At 35.5% G+C, this 17,392-nt stretch overlaps 1 protein-coding gene across 2 annotated transcripts in view; it reads right to left on the bottom strand.

The window, feature by feature from the left end:
* Positions 1-1,112: 1,112 nt before the first annotated feature.
* Positions 1,113-17,392, bottom strand: part of SAR1 (SUPPRESSOR OF AUXIN RESISTANCE1) — a 38,897-nt gene continuing 22,617 nt past the window's right edge. Inside the window, exons 13-27 of one of the 2 annotated variants that reach the window (XM_059589434.2) lie at positions 12,833-12,995; positions 11,572-11,846; positions 11,282-11,469; positions 10,128-10,204; positions 9,645-9,991; positions 8,197-8,265; positions 7,788-8,103; positions 7,464-7,589; positions 6,950-7,055; positions 6,779-6,850; positions 6,488-6,623; positions 5,580-5,687; positions 3,155-3,295; positions 1,860-2,033; positions 1,113-1,762 (exon numbers count right to left, since the gene is read on the bottom strand). In XM_059589434.2, coding sequence (XP_059445417.1) covers positions 1,721-1,762; positions 1,860-2,033; positions 3,155-3,295; positions 5,580-5,687; positions 6,488-6,623; positions 6,779-6,850; positions 6,950-7,055; positions 7,464-7,589; positions 7,788-8,103; positions 8,197-8,265; positions 9,645-9,991; positions 10,128-10,204; positions 11,282-11,469; positions 11,572-11,846; positions 12,833-12,995 — 2,340 coding nt within the window. In that variant the 3' untranslated portion in view covers positions 1,113-1,720. Of the gene's footprint in view, positions 1,763-1,859; positions 2,034-3,154; positions 3,296-5,579; positions 5,688-6,487; positions 6,624-6,778; positions 6,851-6,949; positions 7,059-7,463; positions 7,590-7,787; positions 8,104-8,196; positions 8,266-9,644; positions 9,992-10,127; positions 10,205-11,281; positions 11,470-11,571; positions 11,847-12,832; positions 12,996-17,392 lie in introns of both variants that reach the window. The other variant, XM_059589433.2, reaches the window with a different exon arrangement.

The following is a 17,392-nucleotide window of genomic DNA, read 5'->3' as shown; positions in this document are numbered from 1 at the left end:
CAAAGTTAAAATGCCTAACAAGTTAATCTTTGAACTTGATTTGGTCCCCTTAAGTAAAACATTTTGGCTCGGAGGGGGAATTTAATAAATCAAAAGTTTTTAAAATGTGACCACATTTTTCTTATATATAATTAAGATGTTTGTGTTTTATAGTTCGAGAATGCATTGGATAATAAGATGTATACTTCATTTTAGAAGGTAGCTTAGGCCGGTTTAGTTATAAGCTATCTAAATTCTGATGTAAATAAAGATCATTTTTGGTTATTTTATAGTTAAAATTTAAAATTAATGCATTTAACAGTAAATGTACAAATTTTAAATTTTAAATTTGTACATCTAACAATGTTTTTTTTTTTTGACATGTTCACACAAACGAAAGAGTAGGAGAGATTCAAATTAGTGACATCCGCTTTGTGAGGTGTGGTTCACAGCCGATTGAGCTACTACTTAAAAACATCTAACAATGCATCTAACATTGTTACATATACAAATTTTAAATCATGATCATAAAATAGATATTATTCATTTCATTTGAAATGAAGGAACTGCTTTGCGAGGGAAACAATTGCTTTTAATTCATCTAAAGAAAAATTAACCCAAAACTTTAGTACTTTCTGAAAAGAAAAAACTATGATAGGTTTGTTAACGTTGAACTTCACCTATTTCCACAAGGATTTATGAGATTACTTATAGATAGAAACTGTTTATAAATCTATAAATTTTAAATTTATCATCTTATAAATTTCAGTTTAAAGACTAAAGATATCCAACTTTTACCAAGAAAACTCAAGCTTAAGAAAAATTTGTTTTATATATGGGTAAAGTAAATACATATAATGAATAAATTGTATTGTACTTTTGGTGAGGTTGTACATAGTCATAATAAGTTTTTAGGGCTATGCTCAAATTAATATCTCGAAGATCAAAACTATTATCGTCTAAAAACATGTTCAAATTTACCCACTAAATAAACTTTGTATAAAAGGTAAACTGGAAACTGAGTCATTCCAAGTTGCCAATCACATTTCGTAGCAGGCTCTCAATTAAGAAATTAAAAGAGTTCCATAAACTAAAGACTATCCAACTTAATAAAAATGTCATAAATATGTGAAAAATAAAAAATAAAAAAAAATTTAATGAATAAATTGTACACAGTCGAGAGTAAACTAAAACCCACTTTGAGTGGGCATCAGCAATTCATAATCTTCTTTATATACAAAAAGACAAACAAAAATGAAAAAAGAAAAGAAAAAATAGAAGGCTGCCAAGCATCCAGCATGATGAACTCTCCAGTCTCCCAAACTGCTCCCGAACTTCAACACAAATAGACAATGTTTTTGGTATTTCATAGCCACCTTTCCTAATTCCAATCTTGAAGATAGCCAGGGGTGCAATCAAAATGTATGCACCCATAAGTAGATGTTCTCTAATTGTAGTGTATATCACCAACATAAGGGGTAGCCATGCCTTAACTATTCTACAATATTCACACATCAGACCTTTTCTACTGATTCTGCAAAACGAGGCCCAACTGGGAAAAGAATAAGAATAATGTATAAATCCGCCTCATCATTAACCCTCTATAAGGAAACTGGAGCAAATTCATGCACTCAACAATAAGGCTGGTCTTTTACTAGGCATCAAGTATCAGCACCTATTGTTTGCACCACTAACGCCCAATTTTGAGTGTCCAGCAAGTTCCCAATATTTGCTGCAATTTTTAATGCACAGCAGAAGGTGCATCATCTGAATCCACCCTTAGCTGTAAAAAAAAAAAAAAAAAAAAAAAAAAACGTGAGAAGGCAATGCAGACACAGCAGCAGTGTTGATCCAACACAAAACTGTTAAATTGAGCATACCAGCTGAAGATGCTTCTGCAAAGCTCCATGTAGAAGCTTTCTGAGCTTCTCACAATGGTCTACCATGCGGCCACAACTGATGAATTCCTCAAGCTGGCAACATAGGCGCTCAATTGCTGTGTATGGAAACCAAACGGCAGAAGGTCTTTTCCGATTTATTATGTCAGCTGGCCTCTGCAGAAGGTCGTTAATGGCAACATCCTTAGCAAATAACATGCAGAAGGCCAAGAAATGTATTTTGCTGATCGGTGGTAAGAGAGATTCAGCCATTTGTGTATAATGTATTCAATTTGGAGAGAGGAATTGTAGGATTTCTGATGCTGTTGACCTTCATCAGCATGCTATTTAAGTCTTTATTTTCGAGATCAATGTGTGACTGCTTTGGACGGTGTACATTCCATGTCTTTTTTTAATTTTTAGATATTTTAAACTTTTAGATTGTAATTCTGTAGAAGTAGCTTTGTTACACTCTTTGTGTGTTTAGGCTTTCTTCTTTATTTAATACAGTTAGTTTATATATATATATATAAAGCAGAATTTTGTTTATCTGAACTTGCAAGAATGAATGTGTTAATCTTAAATTCAGAAATAATTGAGCTAAAGAATGAAACTTATGAATTCGCAAATTGGAAAGTTTTCGTCAGTAATTACCATTATTTGCAATAACTTTGACACACAGGGTGGCCACACAGGCACCCTAATAATTTTTTATTTTTTTATTTAAAAAAAAAAAAAGAAATTAAAATAAGTTAGCTCTTACCCTGCAAAAGTTAAGCACCTGTTTTATCAAAATATTCCTAAAACAAGGAAAGAAGACAAAAAACCAAATTGTTTGTATTTTGAGTTGATTGTTAATGTATTTGATCATAGAAAACAAAAACTTTAACAAACATAACCTATGCTGATGGGAGCTTATAAAGCATTATACAACTTTATTTGATAAAAAAATTGTAACAACTACTAAAATATGGTGTATTGAAGGTGTAGCAAACTTCTACATGGGTTACTTTTCTTTATTTCATTTTTAAAAAAAAAAAAAATTAATTTTTTTTATTTAATTTTTTTTTTTATTGCTAGGACTTAACATAGGCTACTTTGTTTTATTAATTCTTTCTTTTATTTAGGGGTTCGAATAAGAATATTAATTGAGTTTATAACAAAATGCAATGGCATAAATTCTATAAAATATTTAGAGAGACATTATCCCAAACAAAACACATAAACTAGCATGAATGCATACAAAACTAGTTTAGCTGCAAGAGTTAAACAAGCAATGAAAAGAGACTGGATTTTACCGCTGATGCAAATGATTCTATGTAATCAAGCAACAGATTTGTAGCTTCTGTATATCGACCGTAATCAACATAGAGCTGAAACAAGGACGCAGGATTTGATTCTTTACCAGTCATTCCCCACATCCTTTCCCTTCGACCATCCTGTCACAAATCATGTGAACATACATAAGGTCGAGCATAACTTCATATCCAATCTAAAAATGGAAACTCATCTGTCTCATTAAAAAAGTATGAGAAAATAACACTAAGAAGAAAGGAATAAATTATGTGGTATAGTGTGCGCAAATAGGTCGGTTAGATCCAGGTATGATAGAGGTTCAGAATACTCTCCCAAGAATGCAATTTATTACCAATTTCTAGAAGTTGTCAACATGTCCATGACCATTTTGTACTATATATATATATATCATTGACAAGTTTATGCGATGTGAGAATGATGCTGAGGAAGAAGAATCCCCTAATCAAGTCTTAAGTGATGCTGATGTAAAGCAGAACTGTTTGCAAGTCTCTAGACTTCTAGAAAAAGAAAAAGAAAATAAAGCGCAGAATTAAGAAAAAAGATACTTGAAATGAAAAGTAACAGGCACTTTCAACAAACCAGTGGGAAAAGCATATTTTGATGGAGAAATATCATTTCTGCAACTTGAGGAAGGTTTTCAACAAGAGGTACACCTAGAAATTCCCTCAACTATAGGTTGACTAAATAGCTGAGATTAAAAACTTTCGGAGTAAATGGGATGGTCCACTGAAATGTTACTTTTACTCGGAGTATTCATGATTGGGAGGAGATGGCTTTAGCCTCCTTCTTCTCTCTCTTGTATTTGGTTACGATTCGTGGGGAAGGGGAGGGTCGGATGTGGTGGATCCCTTCAAGAAAAGGGAAGTTTGAGGTAAGATCTTTTTATAGGATGCTTGCCTTTAAAGAGTCCAACCACTTTCCTTGGAAAAGTATTTGGCGCACTAAGACTCATTCGAGAGTGGCGTTTTTTGCGTGGTCGGCCGCCCTTGGGAAATCTCTCACTTTGGACAATGTTCGGAAAAGAGGTATAGTTGTGATTAATCGATGTTGTATGTGTGAATCGGATGGGGAGTCCGTGGATCATCTCTTTCTTCATTGTGGGGTTGCATGCAAGTTGTGTGACATTATCTTCTCTCGTTTTAACATGAGTTGGGTTATGCCTAGAAGCATCAAGGAGATGTTTGCTAGTTGGTGGTCGGGCGGAAGATCCCGTAGTGCTGTGGTATGGAAGATGGTTCCCCTTTGTCTCTTATAGTGCCTCTGGAAGGAAAGGAATGCGAGATGCTTTGAGGATTCATCGAGGAACCTTGAGGACCTCGTTCATTTCATTTTGTACACACTTTTCACATGGACTGCAGGCTGGCTTGCTCCTTTAGTGATTAATTTTCCTGATTTTCTCTTTATGTTCTCTTCTTCCTTCTCCCCTACTTAGTCGCTCTCTTGTATACTTCCTGTGTACTTGGGTTACGCCCCTCTGCGCTCTTTAATGCATTATTACTTATAAAAAATAAAAAAAACTTTCGGAGTTAAGAATGACTTAACTCATATGGTCAAATGTTCTCACTGAATATGTAATATTAGAAGAAAAAAGAAAGAATCACCAGACTCAATAAAATATGACTTTTTGGCCTCTCATATGATAGACATTAGCGTATCATTGATGGTACTCCTGTTTTACTATCTTCCTTTTCTTTTTTGCAGTTTATAACATGTCATGTTGAATGGAGAATCTGTCAATCATCTCCTTCTCCATTGTGAGGTCGCATGTTCCTTATGGAACGCTATCTTTAGTCGCTTTGGACTTTCCTGGGTTATGCCTATCAGTGTGGAGGATTTATTCGCATGTTGGTGATCTAGGGGTAACTCTCAAAGTGTGGTCGTTTGGAAGATGGTGCCCCTTTGCACTATGTGGTGTCTATGGAGGAAAAGAAATGATAGGGGCTTCGAAAATCTAGAGAGGACCTTAGAGGAGCTCAAGTCCTGTTTTTTTTTTTTTTTGGTTTTCCTCTATACTTCGACAACCGCTTATTTAGCACCTTTAATTATTAGCTTTTTAGATTTCCTTGTTCTCTTCTCTCTTTCTTACTAGGTGTTCTCTTGTATACTCGATGTGTATTAGGGTTGTGCCCCTCTGCGCTTTTGATATATACAACTTTACTTATCAAAAAAAAAAAGTTGCTTCTCTCTCTTGGCACTTTCAACTACTAGGCTCACCTACCCATGCTTTTCTGCATGCCCTTAAAAGTTCTATCCCTTTCCAGAATCAGAAGTTAATAGGGAGAAACTAAATATGCTCCTACATAAGTTGTTTAATGGAAAAGGTACATCAAGTTTAAAGCTACAAGGTGGTTCATCTGATACTTCAAATTTCACCTAGATATTTCAATTTCTGGATAGAAAAAGTACCTTAAACATTTGAACCAGCCAAAGAGGCAATTCGATGTGAGGATCGGCAGAAAGAAAAGTTTCAGCAACAATTACTGGTAATTTGGCATGAAAACCCCTGTATTTTTCCTGCAATTTATAAATATTTCACAAGGTAAAAATAAGATGGAGAAATAATTTATCCACCAACTTGCTTAAATCAATATTTTCAGGTTCACATCGCATGGACCAACAGCAAACACCACCTTTGCTGCTTAGCCGATGTGCATGATTTGTTTTTTAAAGGGAGGGGTTGGTTCAAAATTTTTGAATCAACCAACATAAACCCAACCAAATATTAGTGATTTTCATCCGATTATGTAATATATCACTTTAATGAATTTTATTTTCTAACAAGGTTGGCAAGCTGACCCAAGGTGCTGGATCATGAACAAAAACAGCACGACACAAAAGTATATCTAAGCAAAAAGAACAGAAGAAGCTTTAAATATCTGATACGAAAATATTACCCATCAACCGCATAGGATGATGACTAATTAATCAGGTTACTTCCAAACAATCCTTTCATGAATTTAATATGCAAGTACATTAAGTAAATATGATATACCTTTGGAACATTTTGAAAAGGAAATAATCAATAGTTACTAAGCGTATATGCAACTGACTAAGTTGCAGATGCATGCTGTCTTCGACACACAGACCATACATACAGTACTCTGATCAACATGTCTCTTGATCTTAATTGTTTACCAAATGGGACACTGCAAGCAGCTCTATTTGTAGGTTGCCATGGCAGATCTATTGCAACCTTCTTAAAGACATTTGAACTTGTACTATTTATAGTAAGAAGATTGCAAATAAAAGAGAATCAACCCTGGAGGTCAAGGGGAAGCTGAAAAGACAAATTAAAGGAAGCAAAAGATACGAACAAGATAAAGCTCAAGAGTTTCCCATTGACTATTCCCCTTAGATTGTTGAGCTGCAGGAACCACATCAGGTGAACCATGAACAACCATTTCAGTCTTTGATGACATCAACAAAAGACCATGTGTCCTGACATCTTCCCTGAAAGTTATAAATCAAGTAATGTCACATTCACTATTGAAATTCATGCGGGCTACCACCAAATTAAATATAAAATCTACCACATTTAAGATATGTGAAATTCAAAAAAAGAAATAAAGTAAAGCCTATAGTAATGAGGAAAAGACTAATTTTACCGAACACACGAAGAATCTACTTTATTTTGACAGCATTTCAATGACATAGCGCTGAAAACTCTTTCTAGTTCCCTGCGCAAGAAAGGCTCCAAGTCACATTTACAGGCATGCCAAAGGAATAATTCATGATTATAATGATATTAAACTGCAACACAAGCACACTAACTACACCTTTTCAATGCTGAACCCTTGAAGAATTTTAAAAGAACTGTAAAGGCCATATCATATAAATTTTTCTGGACCAGAAGATCAACCAAATCTGATGGGGCTTTGTGAACTTCTGAAAGAAAAGAGGAAATATAAATATAAATGATTAAAATAAGGAAAAGAAGAGAGAGAGAGACGAAAGCAACCGTTAAAAAATACTTTAGATCAGATTGTAAGGTGGATATTGCAAAATGATTGATCAATACTCCTTACCATCTAACATGGAGTTTAAACACAATAGTTCTAACATCGAATGAACCTTCAGTCAACTATGGAAAGGAGTTAACTTTTGGGAGTTTTAAGGCCAAATAGACGACTACAAGGATTAGAAATCCGGTTTCCATATCAAAAACTTGAAAATGAGATTACTTGTGATATTTATCGATGGTCAACTGCTTCAAAAAGAATATATATATACAAGATATCATAAGGTTTTACCAGCAAATTGTCCATTTGACAAAAAATCACAAACTTTTACCAGTAAATGTCCACTTGACGCTTGCCAAAGAAAGCAAATATTCTGCTGAAGTTAGCACAAACTCATTCTCAAGTTTCTCAATGTCAACATACGATTGCGACCTCTGAGGCTGAACATCATTGCTGGCTGCCGCAGCAAAAACAGAAACATAACATTGACTCAAATGAAGGATTATAATACACATGTTAAAAGTCCATATATCTGATAAAAAGTCAACCATGAAGGATGCAAGATAAACATGTGGCACTTATGACAACAACAAAAAATGTATATATAATGGAGAACTAAAAAAAAACAAAGAAATTCTTTGGTTGTGTTATTTACTTTGTTCCTCCATTGTTCTAGCCTTTTTGCGAGGATAATGCTCGTTGTGAAGAGAATTTCCCTCAAGCAAAGGATCAATCCAAGCATACACAGGATGAACAAGATACAGAGCATTGATAGCAGCAGAGAGCCCATTCAGCCTCTCCTGCAGCACCAGTGAAGTGTGCAAGTAATCTTTCAGAGCTGCTTCAGTTCTCAAACGAGCTGAATATAGATATATGTAACCGGCTGCCCTTCGCCAGTTATGTCGGTGCATTTCAAATGCATATAGCAACTTATACAAGTTTGGCTTTGCCAAAATATCAGAACGCTCTGCCTGCATATTTCAGAGCAAAAATGTTATCAACATTAATCTGCAGGAAACTACATCAGGAATATAGCAGACAGGCAGTTTGCAACTACGACACACCTTCCAGGCAAGCTCTTGTTCCACTTTATCACTTAAGCCAATGAAGGGAAGTTGACCACCACAAAGAATCTGCAATGAATAAAAAATGAATGAAACTCTCTAGTAATAGCTTGATTGGAAAATTAGCCTTTATACAAGGTAGATATCCATCCGCATTCAACACAACAGATAATTTTCCTATACTACAGCGCATACTATGACATGCAACTCTAAAACTATGTCACAAGATGGAATATGTACATAGCATGCAGGAAACAAAGCATTGTGAACCAGAACTTTAAAAAAGTTGATCAAATAAGCAGAAATCAAGGTGTGATAAAGCACTCTACTGATATGACATGTCACTTATAAAAAATTTAATGTCTGAAACAGCTGGGATATGTTAATTACTAAGTATCTTTTAACATAAACGCTATTTTTTATTTTTTTAAAAAATGAATAATAAACACCAAAAGACATAAAGCAGGTGAATAATAGTACCAAGTTTCAAGCAATAAATAGTGAAAGAAGACAACTCATGATCCATGTTTGACATCTATAGAGATTTGAAATTTTGAAGGTCTCTAACTTTCTTAAACCCTAGACCCCATGTTTCACTTTTAAACCTTACCTTTCTTCCAAGTAATAAGATTTTTTTGGAGAGATAACAAGTACAAGGGGGGGTGGATAATGTCTCCTCTCTGATGTACATTCGAACTCTCATTTTTTCCCAGGATTTTTTTTTTTTTTTGCTCCAAACACATCCCCGCCGTACCTATGCCATATCTGAGCAAATTTATACCATATCTATGTTGTATACAAGCCATGTCCTGCTATATCTGTGACGAAATCAGTAACAAATTAATTATGCTTTTTTTGTTTATAGATATGTATGACACATATCTTGTCACATCCCAACATTTTCATATCGCATTCGCATCAGAATGAAGTACAATGGGTGTTCTGTAGTAATAGTGGTTCTTAGTTGAGGTGTTTGAGTAATTATGTAAGTCACTCTTGTATCCCTCTTGTGTTCTCTAAGAATGAGGTGCTTTTAAAATCATCATTTGATCAAAATTTAATAATGATCAATCACAATGCCAACGGTGATTTAGAAGTCACATCATTCTTTGAATAACACAAGAGAGACACAAGAGTAACTTCTAGCATTACTCGAGGCGTTTCCATGTCAGGGATGGGACTTGTGGTATTTGGCATGTTGCAAAAAATATTGTACCTAACTTTATGGCTTAAAGAAAGATATAGGGATGGACAATTTTTTTAGCACTCTTTTTGAGTCAAACCAATCCAAATTATAATGCTGTTCATCTTTCCTAAATGGTATCTGAAAATCATATAGAAGATCTCTTTGTCTCTCTCTCAACTACTAAAAACATAAAGCAAAAATAAAATAAAAATAAAAAAGAAGGAAAAACAGAAAAGAGAAAATTTATGACTTCATAGACAACCTTCATGGCACCGCATTCGTAAAGGACGATTATGAAACGCCTTAAGCAGATGTATTTGCTCTCCTCATCTGGATTTGTAATTATCGCACAATATGCATCATAAAAGCGATTAAGATCTAAAGTAAACTTGAATACATTTGCCCAAAGTCGTCCTTTGATAGTGGCAGTAGATTCACTGAATGGATCTCTACCATAGTAGTGACCTTTAGGACTTAGAGCTTCATCAACTTGCTCAAGTGCAGCAAGTGCAAACTGGCAAGCACCTTCACTAATATTATATTGCTCAAATATCTGCATTGCCCACTGATAGTAATGTACCTTCCATGCGGCATCTGATACACAACCAACTGGGACAGGAAAAGAAGAAAAGAACCAAGGAATATATTTAAAAAAGAAAACAGAAAACATTAAAAAAGAGATCATCTGTATGTTATAATATTAAGACAAACCTAAATAATTGCAATTATTTCCAAGTAAACTTACGGGAACCAAGATGTGGAAATCCGACTTCATGAGACAAACTCTGCAAAGCCTGGGAAGCTCCTTTTCCAGATGAAGCTCTGAACAGAACCCCAATGATGATGAAAACCGTCAGAGGAATAAGCAAATGAGCGTTTAAAACCATAATATTAATGCAATATTTAAATTAAAGATCATCGTCCAAGTCTAATGAGACTAAAGAAACATAGTAGTTATCTGGAAATTTAGTTAATTGTTTAAAATTGATGTACCATCACCTCCTCATAATTTTACAATTTAAAATTCTAGCTCAGATAAGGATTTGGTCATCTTGGTACAAGGAATGAAATAGCTTAATGTAAGGCTAGTCTTAAATGTTACTGGATAAGGTTACAAATACATATTATTCCATTATACCATCAAATGCTAGTTTTTTGAGGCTCTTTTAATTTTGAAGTGAAACAGTTTTTGATTTATATTGAGCATCAAAGAACTACAACTTCAAAAGCAGTTGCTAATTGAATGTCAGTCAGATGGGTAAATACAAACTTTAGAGGGAGAGGCAAAATAAGTTTGATCCATACAAACCAAGCAGCTGCATTAGTTACATTAGGACTATTCTGCTCTGAACCAAATCACAAGGAACTAGAGAAGCACACATAGCAAGAAATGGTTCCAGTAAAATCCCCCACAATTTTTTGTGATGGGGATAGATTTTGCTCCTGCTTCCTTACATATTTTCATTCATAGAGCTTAAGACTCCTTAAACTGCAGTCCCCCAAACATAACTTTGGATTGGATCCACATGTATTACATCAAACTCTTGAATCAGCCTATGATCACTTGAAACTAAAAACAGCACATTATTACCTGCACTAACGGGTGTTGAACCCACAAGCTCAGGGTCCAGCGTTATTGAATGCTTTTCTTATGTCTAATAAGCTTAGCATGAGTTTCTAATTTCCCTAATGTTAGACTTACATTTCTAAAATGTTCACTCCTTTTCCTCTGTGAATGAGTTAAACTTGCCTATGATACAAATTTATTACCCAATTGAAACATAATTAAAAATAAAATAAAAAGAGTAAAATAAAGTTGAATTTTCAAACTTTTGAATCCTGGACAAGTCTGATTCCAATGTCCTCGATCTCTCCAGAGTTTTAGAGAATATTGAATACCTGAAGAAACAGCGAACAGCTTCATTGACTTTCTTCTCTTTCAGCATTCCATGTGAAGTACTTCGTGCCTGAGCAAGGAGGCAACATCCTAGAAGATGATGAAGTATGCACCATCGACCATCGGTATCTTGAATACTTTGCGATGTCTTCTCCTTTCGTAAATGTGCCTCCACCGTTGTGAGTAGGTACTTTGTAAAAAAATAGGGGGAAAAGAAGAAGAAAAGGTTTTAGCTGAATTTTCCAAAAATAAAATACAAAGGTTCTCATCGTAGAAAAGGCAGAGAAATTACCTCAATGGCATCATACTGGCCATGCCTAAGCAGGATCAGTGCAAGCTCAGTTGAATGGCTCAAGAAAGCAGAAGATTCTCCAGACTTGCCCCAAATAATCCAACTGGTAAAGTCATGCATTGAATTAATAACATCATGCGAACTAGGGAGACATTTTGAAGAAAGGTTGCTATGGTCTCCAGAGGAACTTTGAATATTATGTAAGAGTATAAAAGCCAATGTGAAGTGACATTTGCCAAGCTTCTCATTCCATGATCTTTTACTCATGTTGCTATCTGCACCATGGAAAAAACCCGATGATTACAATGTATGTAGTACATTAAGCAACATGATCCACATAGGATCCAATTCACTGAACCCAAAGGCGCCTATTTCTATGTAAAAATAGGAAAGTATGCATCAGGTACCCATTTGTCAACATGTATCAATAATGCAAAGAAGGCTAAAGCACCTCTGCCATGGCTCAGATCACTAAGTAACGTGTTTTACTCGAGATTTCAATTTAAAAAAGGGAAAAAAACATTTAAACCCGGCCCGAAGTTGGACCCTTTTTTCAATATGGCCTCTAATGTTTAAAAGGTGGCAATCAACATCCTCCACCCCCCCCCCCCCCCAACCATTGGCAAGTTTTGCCCATCTGTTAGCTTTTTCCATCTTTCACATGACTTTTTATCTCCTGAACTCTCAAAAATGTCCGAGTGATGTGTTAAAAAAAAGGTTAAATACAAAATTAAAAAAAATAAATAAATAAATTGTGGGTGGCTAAAACCACCCCCAAAGGGTTTGGAAGTGGCTCAGCCATATTGGCCAAATCACCACCCCCATTTTTTTTATTTTTTTTTAAAGTTAGTATTTAACACTTTTTTTGTGTATTTGTTTTAACACTTTGAGCATTTTGGAGACTTCATCTACTAAAAACTCACGTGCGGTGCACATAGGTCATTTTCTGTTAAGAGACAAAAAAAGCTAATGGATGGGCAAACTAGCCAACGGTTGAAATTTCAAAGAAGTTGATTGCCACTTTATAAACATTGGAGGCCAAATCGAAAAAGGGGTCCAACTTCGAAAGGGTTAATGTATTTCCCCATTTAAAAATATATGTCATGCAGCTATTACAACTAAATCTTAAGTATTTAAGTATAGAATTACCATTTTTGTGAAAGCAACAAAAGATATTTTATCTTAAATTATAAGTGTTATTCCATGTGTCAAGACAACTGGATAGCAATGCAAATTTAAAGAAACTATAGCATAAACTTACCAATTTGTAATGATGAAAGTTGAGAACTGAAATCTTCTATTGCAGCTGGTTGAGATGGTGTGTTGGCAAAGAAATGAACAACAAGCCACTCAGAAACGATTTCCTCAATCATTGGGACCAACTCAAGTTGTATTCTAGATATATCATCATGCAACATATGGATCTGCATGCAACATTAAAATAAATTTCTACATATAGAAAAAAAAAACATTTAACTTATGGAACCAAAATTCTTAATGAGAACAAAATCCATACGATGGAGGTTGTAAGACTATGTAGATATGTGCCAAAAAGCAAAATACAAGCAAAAATAACAGGTAAAATTTAAGAAATGTGTACCAGAGTAGTTAAAGTTAGGTTTGTATTTACAAAAAAACAAAAAAAAAGTTAGGTTTGCAGTCGTAACCAGTTATCTTATGATAAAAAACATGAAATAGCCAACTCCTTTAATTTTATTTCTATTTCTTTTTGGAAGCTGATATCCGTTTCCTGGTTTATTAACAAAAAAAAAATTAAACATTGCCGGTTTATTTGCAACTAGGGCTGGAGTCGGATAATTCGGTTACAAAAATGGGATTTTCGCATTTCGTATCGCCATGGTCGGTAAAGTCAGAATTTTCAACGATTTATTCAGCCAACTTTATTTTCCGTTACCGACATCGTTATGGTGACAGTCGGTAATGTCGGTAAGCAAAGAAATGGAAAAGTTGGTCGGTAAAGTCGGTTCGGTTAGAAAATGTTATTTCGCCTATCAAACTGAGTTTGTCAGAAATAAAAAAAGTATACCGCCTACCGGCCATCGGTTAAGCGGTGTTGGTATGTACTCGGCCGGCAAGCGGTAGGCGGTTATTTTGCACAGCCCTATTTGCAACTTAGCATATGAGATTGAACCTGTAATCCCTCCTTTTCTTTATGGCAGGAGGAGAAGCTATTAGACCAAAGACCACCAAGAACTAGGAAACGAACTGAAAATTGATATTAAGCATAAAAAATCCAGCTGTATCCGAACCCATTTCCTCAGGCCTCCCCCATAGGCTGTAATGTCAAACTTCAAACCATACAAATTTCCATAATACTTCAATAAGAACCAAAGTTGTAGAGCACTGGACCAATCATTGACCATAAACTTCAAATTTTAAGTAATAATCATAACACTATATAATATGATATTGTATCTGCATTGAAAAGTTTAGAGTTCTGTACAGAAATTCACAAAAATACAGCTGTATCATAATAATTTGCTAGTATATATTGTGCTTCGTAAGTCAAAGGCTCAAATCCGCTACAGTACTCTTTAAATCAGCCTTCCTAGATTAATATCTAAACCAGGCCAGGCTTGCAATTTCTCTCCAAAAAAAAAACACAAAGAAAAGAAAACAGGAAGGTTCACTTGGGATGAATTGAAGAATGTCCGACTGTTTGAGCAGTCAAACCAAATAAGGTCAGGATTCCATTGTCCTAAACATGACAGCCAAAATGTATTTCTCCAATCCTTCAGTCATAACAACTCAAATAATGCTACTTTTTACACTTATTTATCAGACCCATGTCACACTGGCTGACATGGCATGTTTTAAGTGAATTATAATGTCAACCACTTAAAAAAACAAAAATGTAAGCCACTTCAAAATATCATGTCAGCCGGTGTGACATGGATGTGATAAATGGTTGTGAAGTGTAATGTTACTCTAAATGCTCACCCAAGTCTCCTTATTTGCTACTATGGCATAAAGATTTGATACTAGGAGCCTCAGTGGAGTTTGAATCAGCAATGGCCTTTTATATGCCACGCCTTTAGGAATAAACCCTAAAAACTATGCTAGAATAATTTTCCTCGAAAAATTCTTCCCTCATAGCCACCACAACCAATTTCGCAGTACTGCCACAATCATCAATTTATAACAACCCTTCACTAATTCACGCACTTGAGACCTACTTACCAACTCATTCCTAGGCTCCTCTCATTTGCTCAAGATTTCTATGTAAAATACATACTTATTGGAGCTTCATTTATAATTTATGAGCGCCAAAAAGTCATAATGGGCTTCCAAATACATTATTGGTTACGAATTATCAAATCTAGTTATTACACTCTTCTGCACATAAAACCCCTGTACCACATGAAGTAGGCATTTTTAAAATTAAAAAAAAAAAAAAAAAAAAAAAAAAAAAAAAAAGGCTTTCTTCCATTTTTGCTGAAGTCATGTGTTGCAACAAGATAACACGGTCAAGCCTTTATTTACTGTGAATCTCAATGAACATTATGAAAAATTGATTATGCTTTTTACACAAACAAATGTTGACCAAAGTGACACTACAAACAAAAGGCAAATGATTTTCGCATATGCGCTCCCAAGCAGATGCGTATATATGAAAAAATATCTCTATCATGGGGCATAGAATTGGACAAATTTCATACATGCTTACTAAACATACAAATAGATAACTGAAAGATGAAGAAATGTCAAATGCCTATTTAATGTGAATAGACAACTAAAAAATTTGTTTTAGAACTAAAAGAATAGGGGTGGGCAAAATATCCGATTACCGCCTACCGACCACCTACCGACTGCGACCAAACCAATATTAACTATCTATCGACTTCTGGCGGTCAATAGTCGGTATAGATTTTTTATACCGACCTCGGTTCAGTTCGGTTAATCGGTATAGATTTTTTTCTGTCAGTACAGAACCAAACCGAAATGAAATGATAAAACGAAGTCGTTTTGAACCCTTTTTTTTTTTAATCATTTGAAATCAAAACTACATTGTTTTGAACTTATATATATACATCTCTTTATCAGCAGCCCTAACCCTAAACCAAATTCACGCAGCTGCCTCTCTCTCTCGTCTCCCGCAGGGCCATGGCTCTCGACTCTCTCTCTCTCGTTTTCTCGTTGCAAGCCCGTCGTCTCTCTCTCTCTCTCTCATCGTGTCCGGTAGCTTAACTTCAGCAGATTTTCTCAGTTCAGGTATAGATTTTTCGAGTTAGTTTATTTTCTTTGATTTTGATTCTTCAAACTAATTGGGGGTTTTTACGCTATGAATAGATTTTGATTCTTCGATTTTATTTTCAAGTTGGTTTATATTATTAGGAATACTTTTTTTTTTTTTGATAAGTAATGAGAATATTATTGAAAAAAGCGCAAAGAGTAGCAACCCTAATACAAAAGATATATACAATAGAAGCCTCTACGGAATATACAAAGAGCAAATATTCAAGAACTCATCTAAATTCGGGACCACACTACGATGATGAGCCAACACCCACAGGTGTAGCATAGAGATCATATTCTTCCTCATCCCATCCACCGAACACTCCTTATCCTCAAACGTTCGAGCATTCCTCTCCCGCCAAACACACCATGTGAGACACAAAGGAACCATCCTCCAAATGACTTTAGAGATAACCCTACCCCACACCTGATTCTAGCAAGACAACAAGTCAATGAACCGTTGCGGCATGACCCACTCAATACCGAACAAACTAAAAACATAGTTCCATAACCGAGTAGCCACTTCACAATGAATCAACAAATGATCTACAGACTCTCCATTCTTCTTACACATACAACACCATTCTACTACCACAATTCTCCGCTTTCGCAAATTGTCATGTGTCAAAATTTTACCGAGAGCCGCTGTCCACCCAAAAAATGCCACTCTCGAGGGCACTTTAGAGCGCCAAATACTCTTCCATGGAAACCCCCCACAATCTGGATTGGACGAGGCCTTATAGAACGATTTCACCTCAAACGTACCCTTTTTAGAAAAGGACCATCGAATACGGTCCGCATTACCATAAGAAACCTTACACGAGTACAACAATTCCAAGAAAGATGAGACCCCATCCAATTCCCAATCTTGGGCGGAGCGCACAAAAAGGACATTCCACTCAACCCTCCCATTCCTCCAACTAAAATTATCCTCTACCCACGCGTCCTTGTACCTTGCCATACCAAACAAGGAAGGGAAAATATGCTTCAAAGGTTGATCATCACACCAAATATCATGCCAAAAGCGAACTTTCGACCCCATCCCCACCTCAAACCGCACACCTTTTACAAAAGTATCCCAACCTCTTCTAATATTCTTCCGCAAACCCACACCATAAGACCCCAACACGTCCTTCGAACACCACCCACCATCCTGATCGTCATACTTGGCTTTTATTATTTTGTACCAAAGCGCCTCACGCTCTGTCGCAAATCTCCATAACCATTTCCCCAAGAGAGCCTGATTAAACTTATGTATATTCCGAATGCCAAGACCACCGGCCCACATGAGACGGCATATTTGGTTCCAATTAACAAGATGCAATTTTTGTTCATCTCCCATTCCTCCCCACAAGAAATCTCTTTGAAGTTTCTCCCATTATTAGGAATACTTAGGAATGAGAATGACGGATTATTTTGATTATTTCAAAATGTTGGTAGGTTTTGAAATTGGGTAGTTTTCTTTGGGTTTTGTTTTGTTTATGGTTTGGTTCATCTTAGGCTACTGATTTGGGTTCAAGGCTAAATGATGGTGTTGATTCTGATATTGGGATGTGTTGTTTTG

The sequence above is a fragment of the Corylus avellana genome, chromosome 4, assembly GCF_965113065.1.
Source record: "Corylus avellana chromosome 4, dhCorAvel1.hap1.2, whole genome shotgun sequence".
Lineage (NCBI taxonomy): Eukaryota > Viridiplantae > Streptophyta > Magnoliopsida > Fagales > Betulaceae > Corylus > Corylus avellana.
This window is presented reverse-complemented; position numbering and strand designations above follow the sequence as displayed.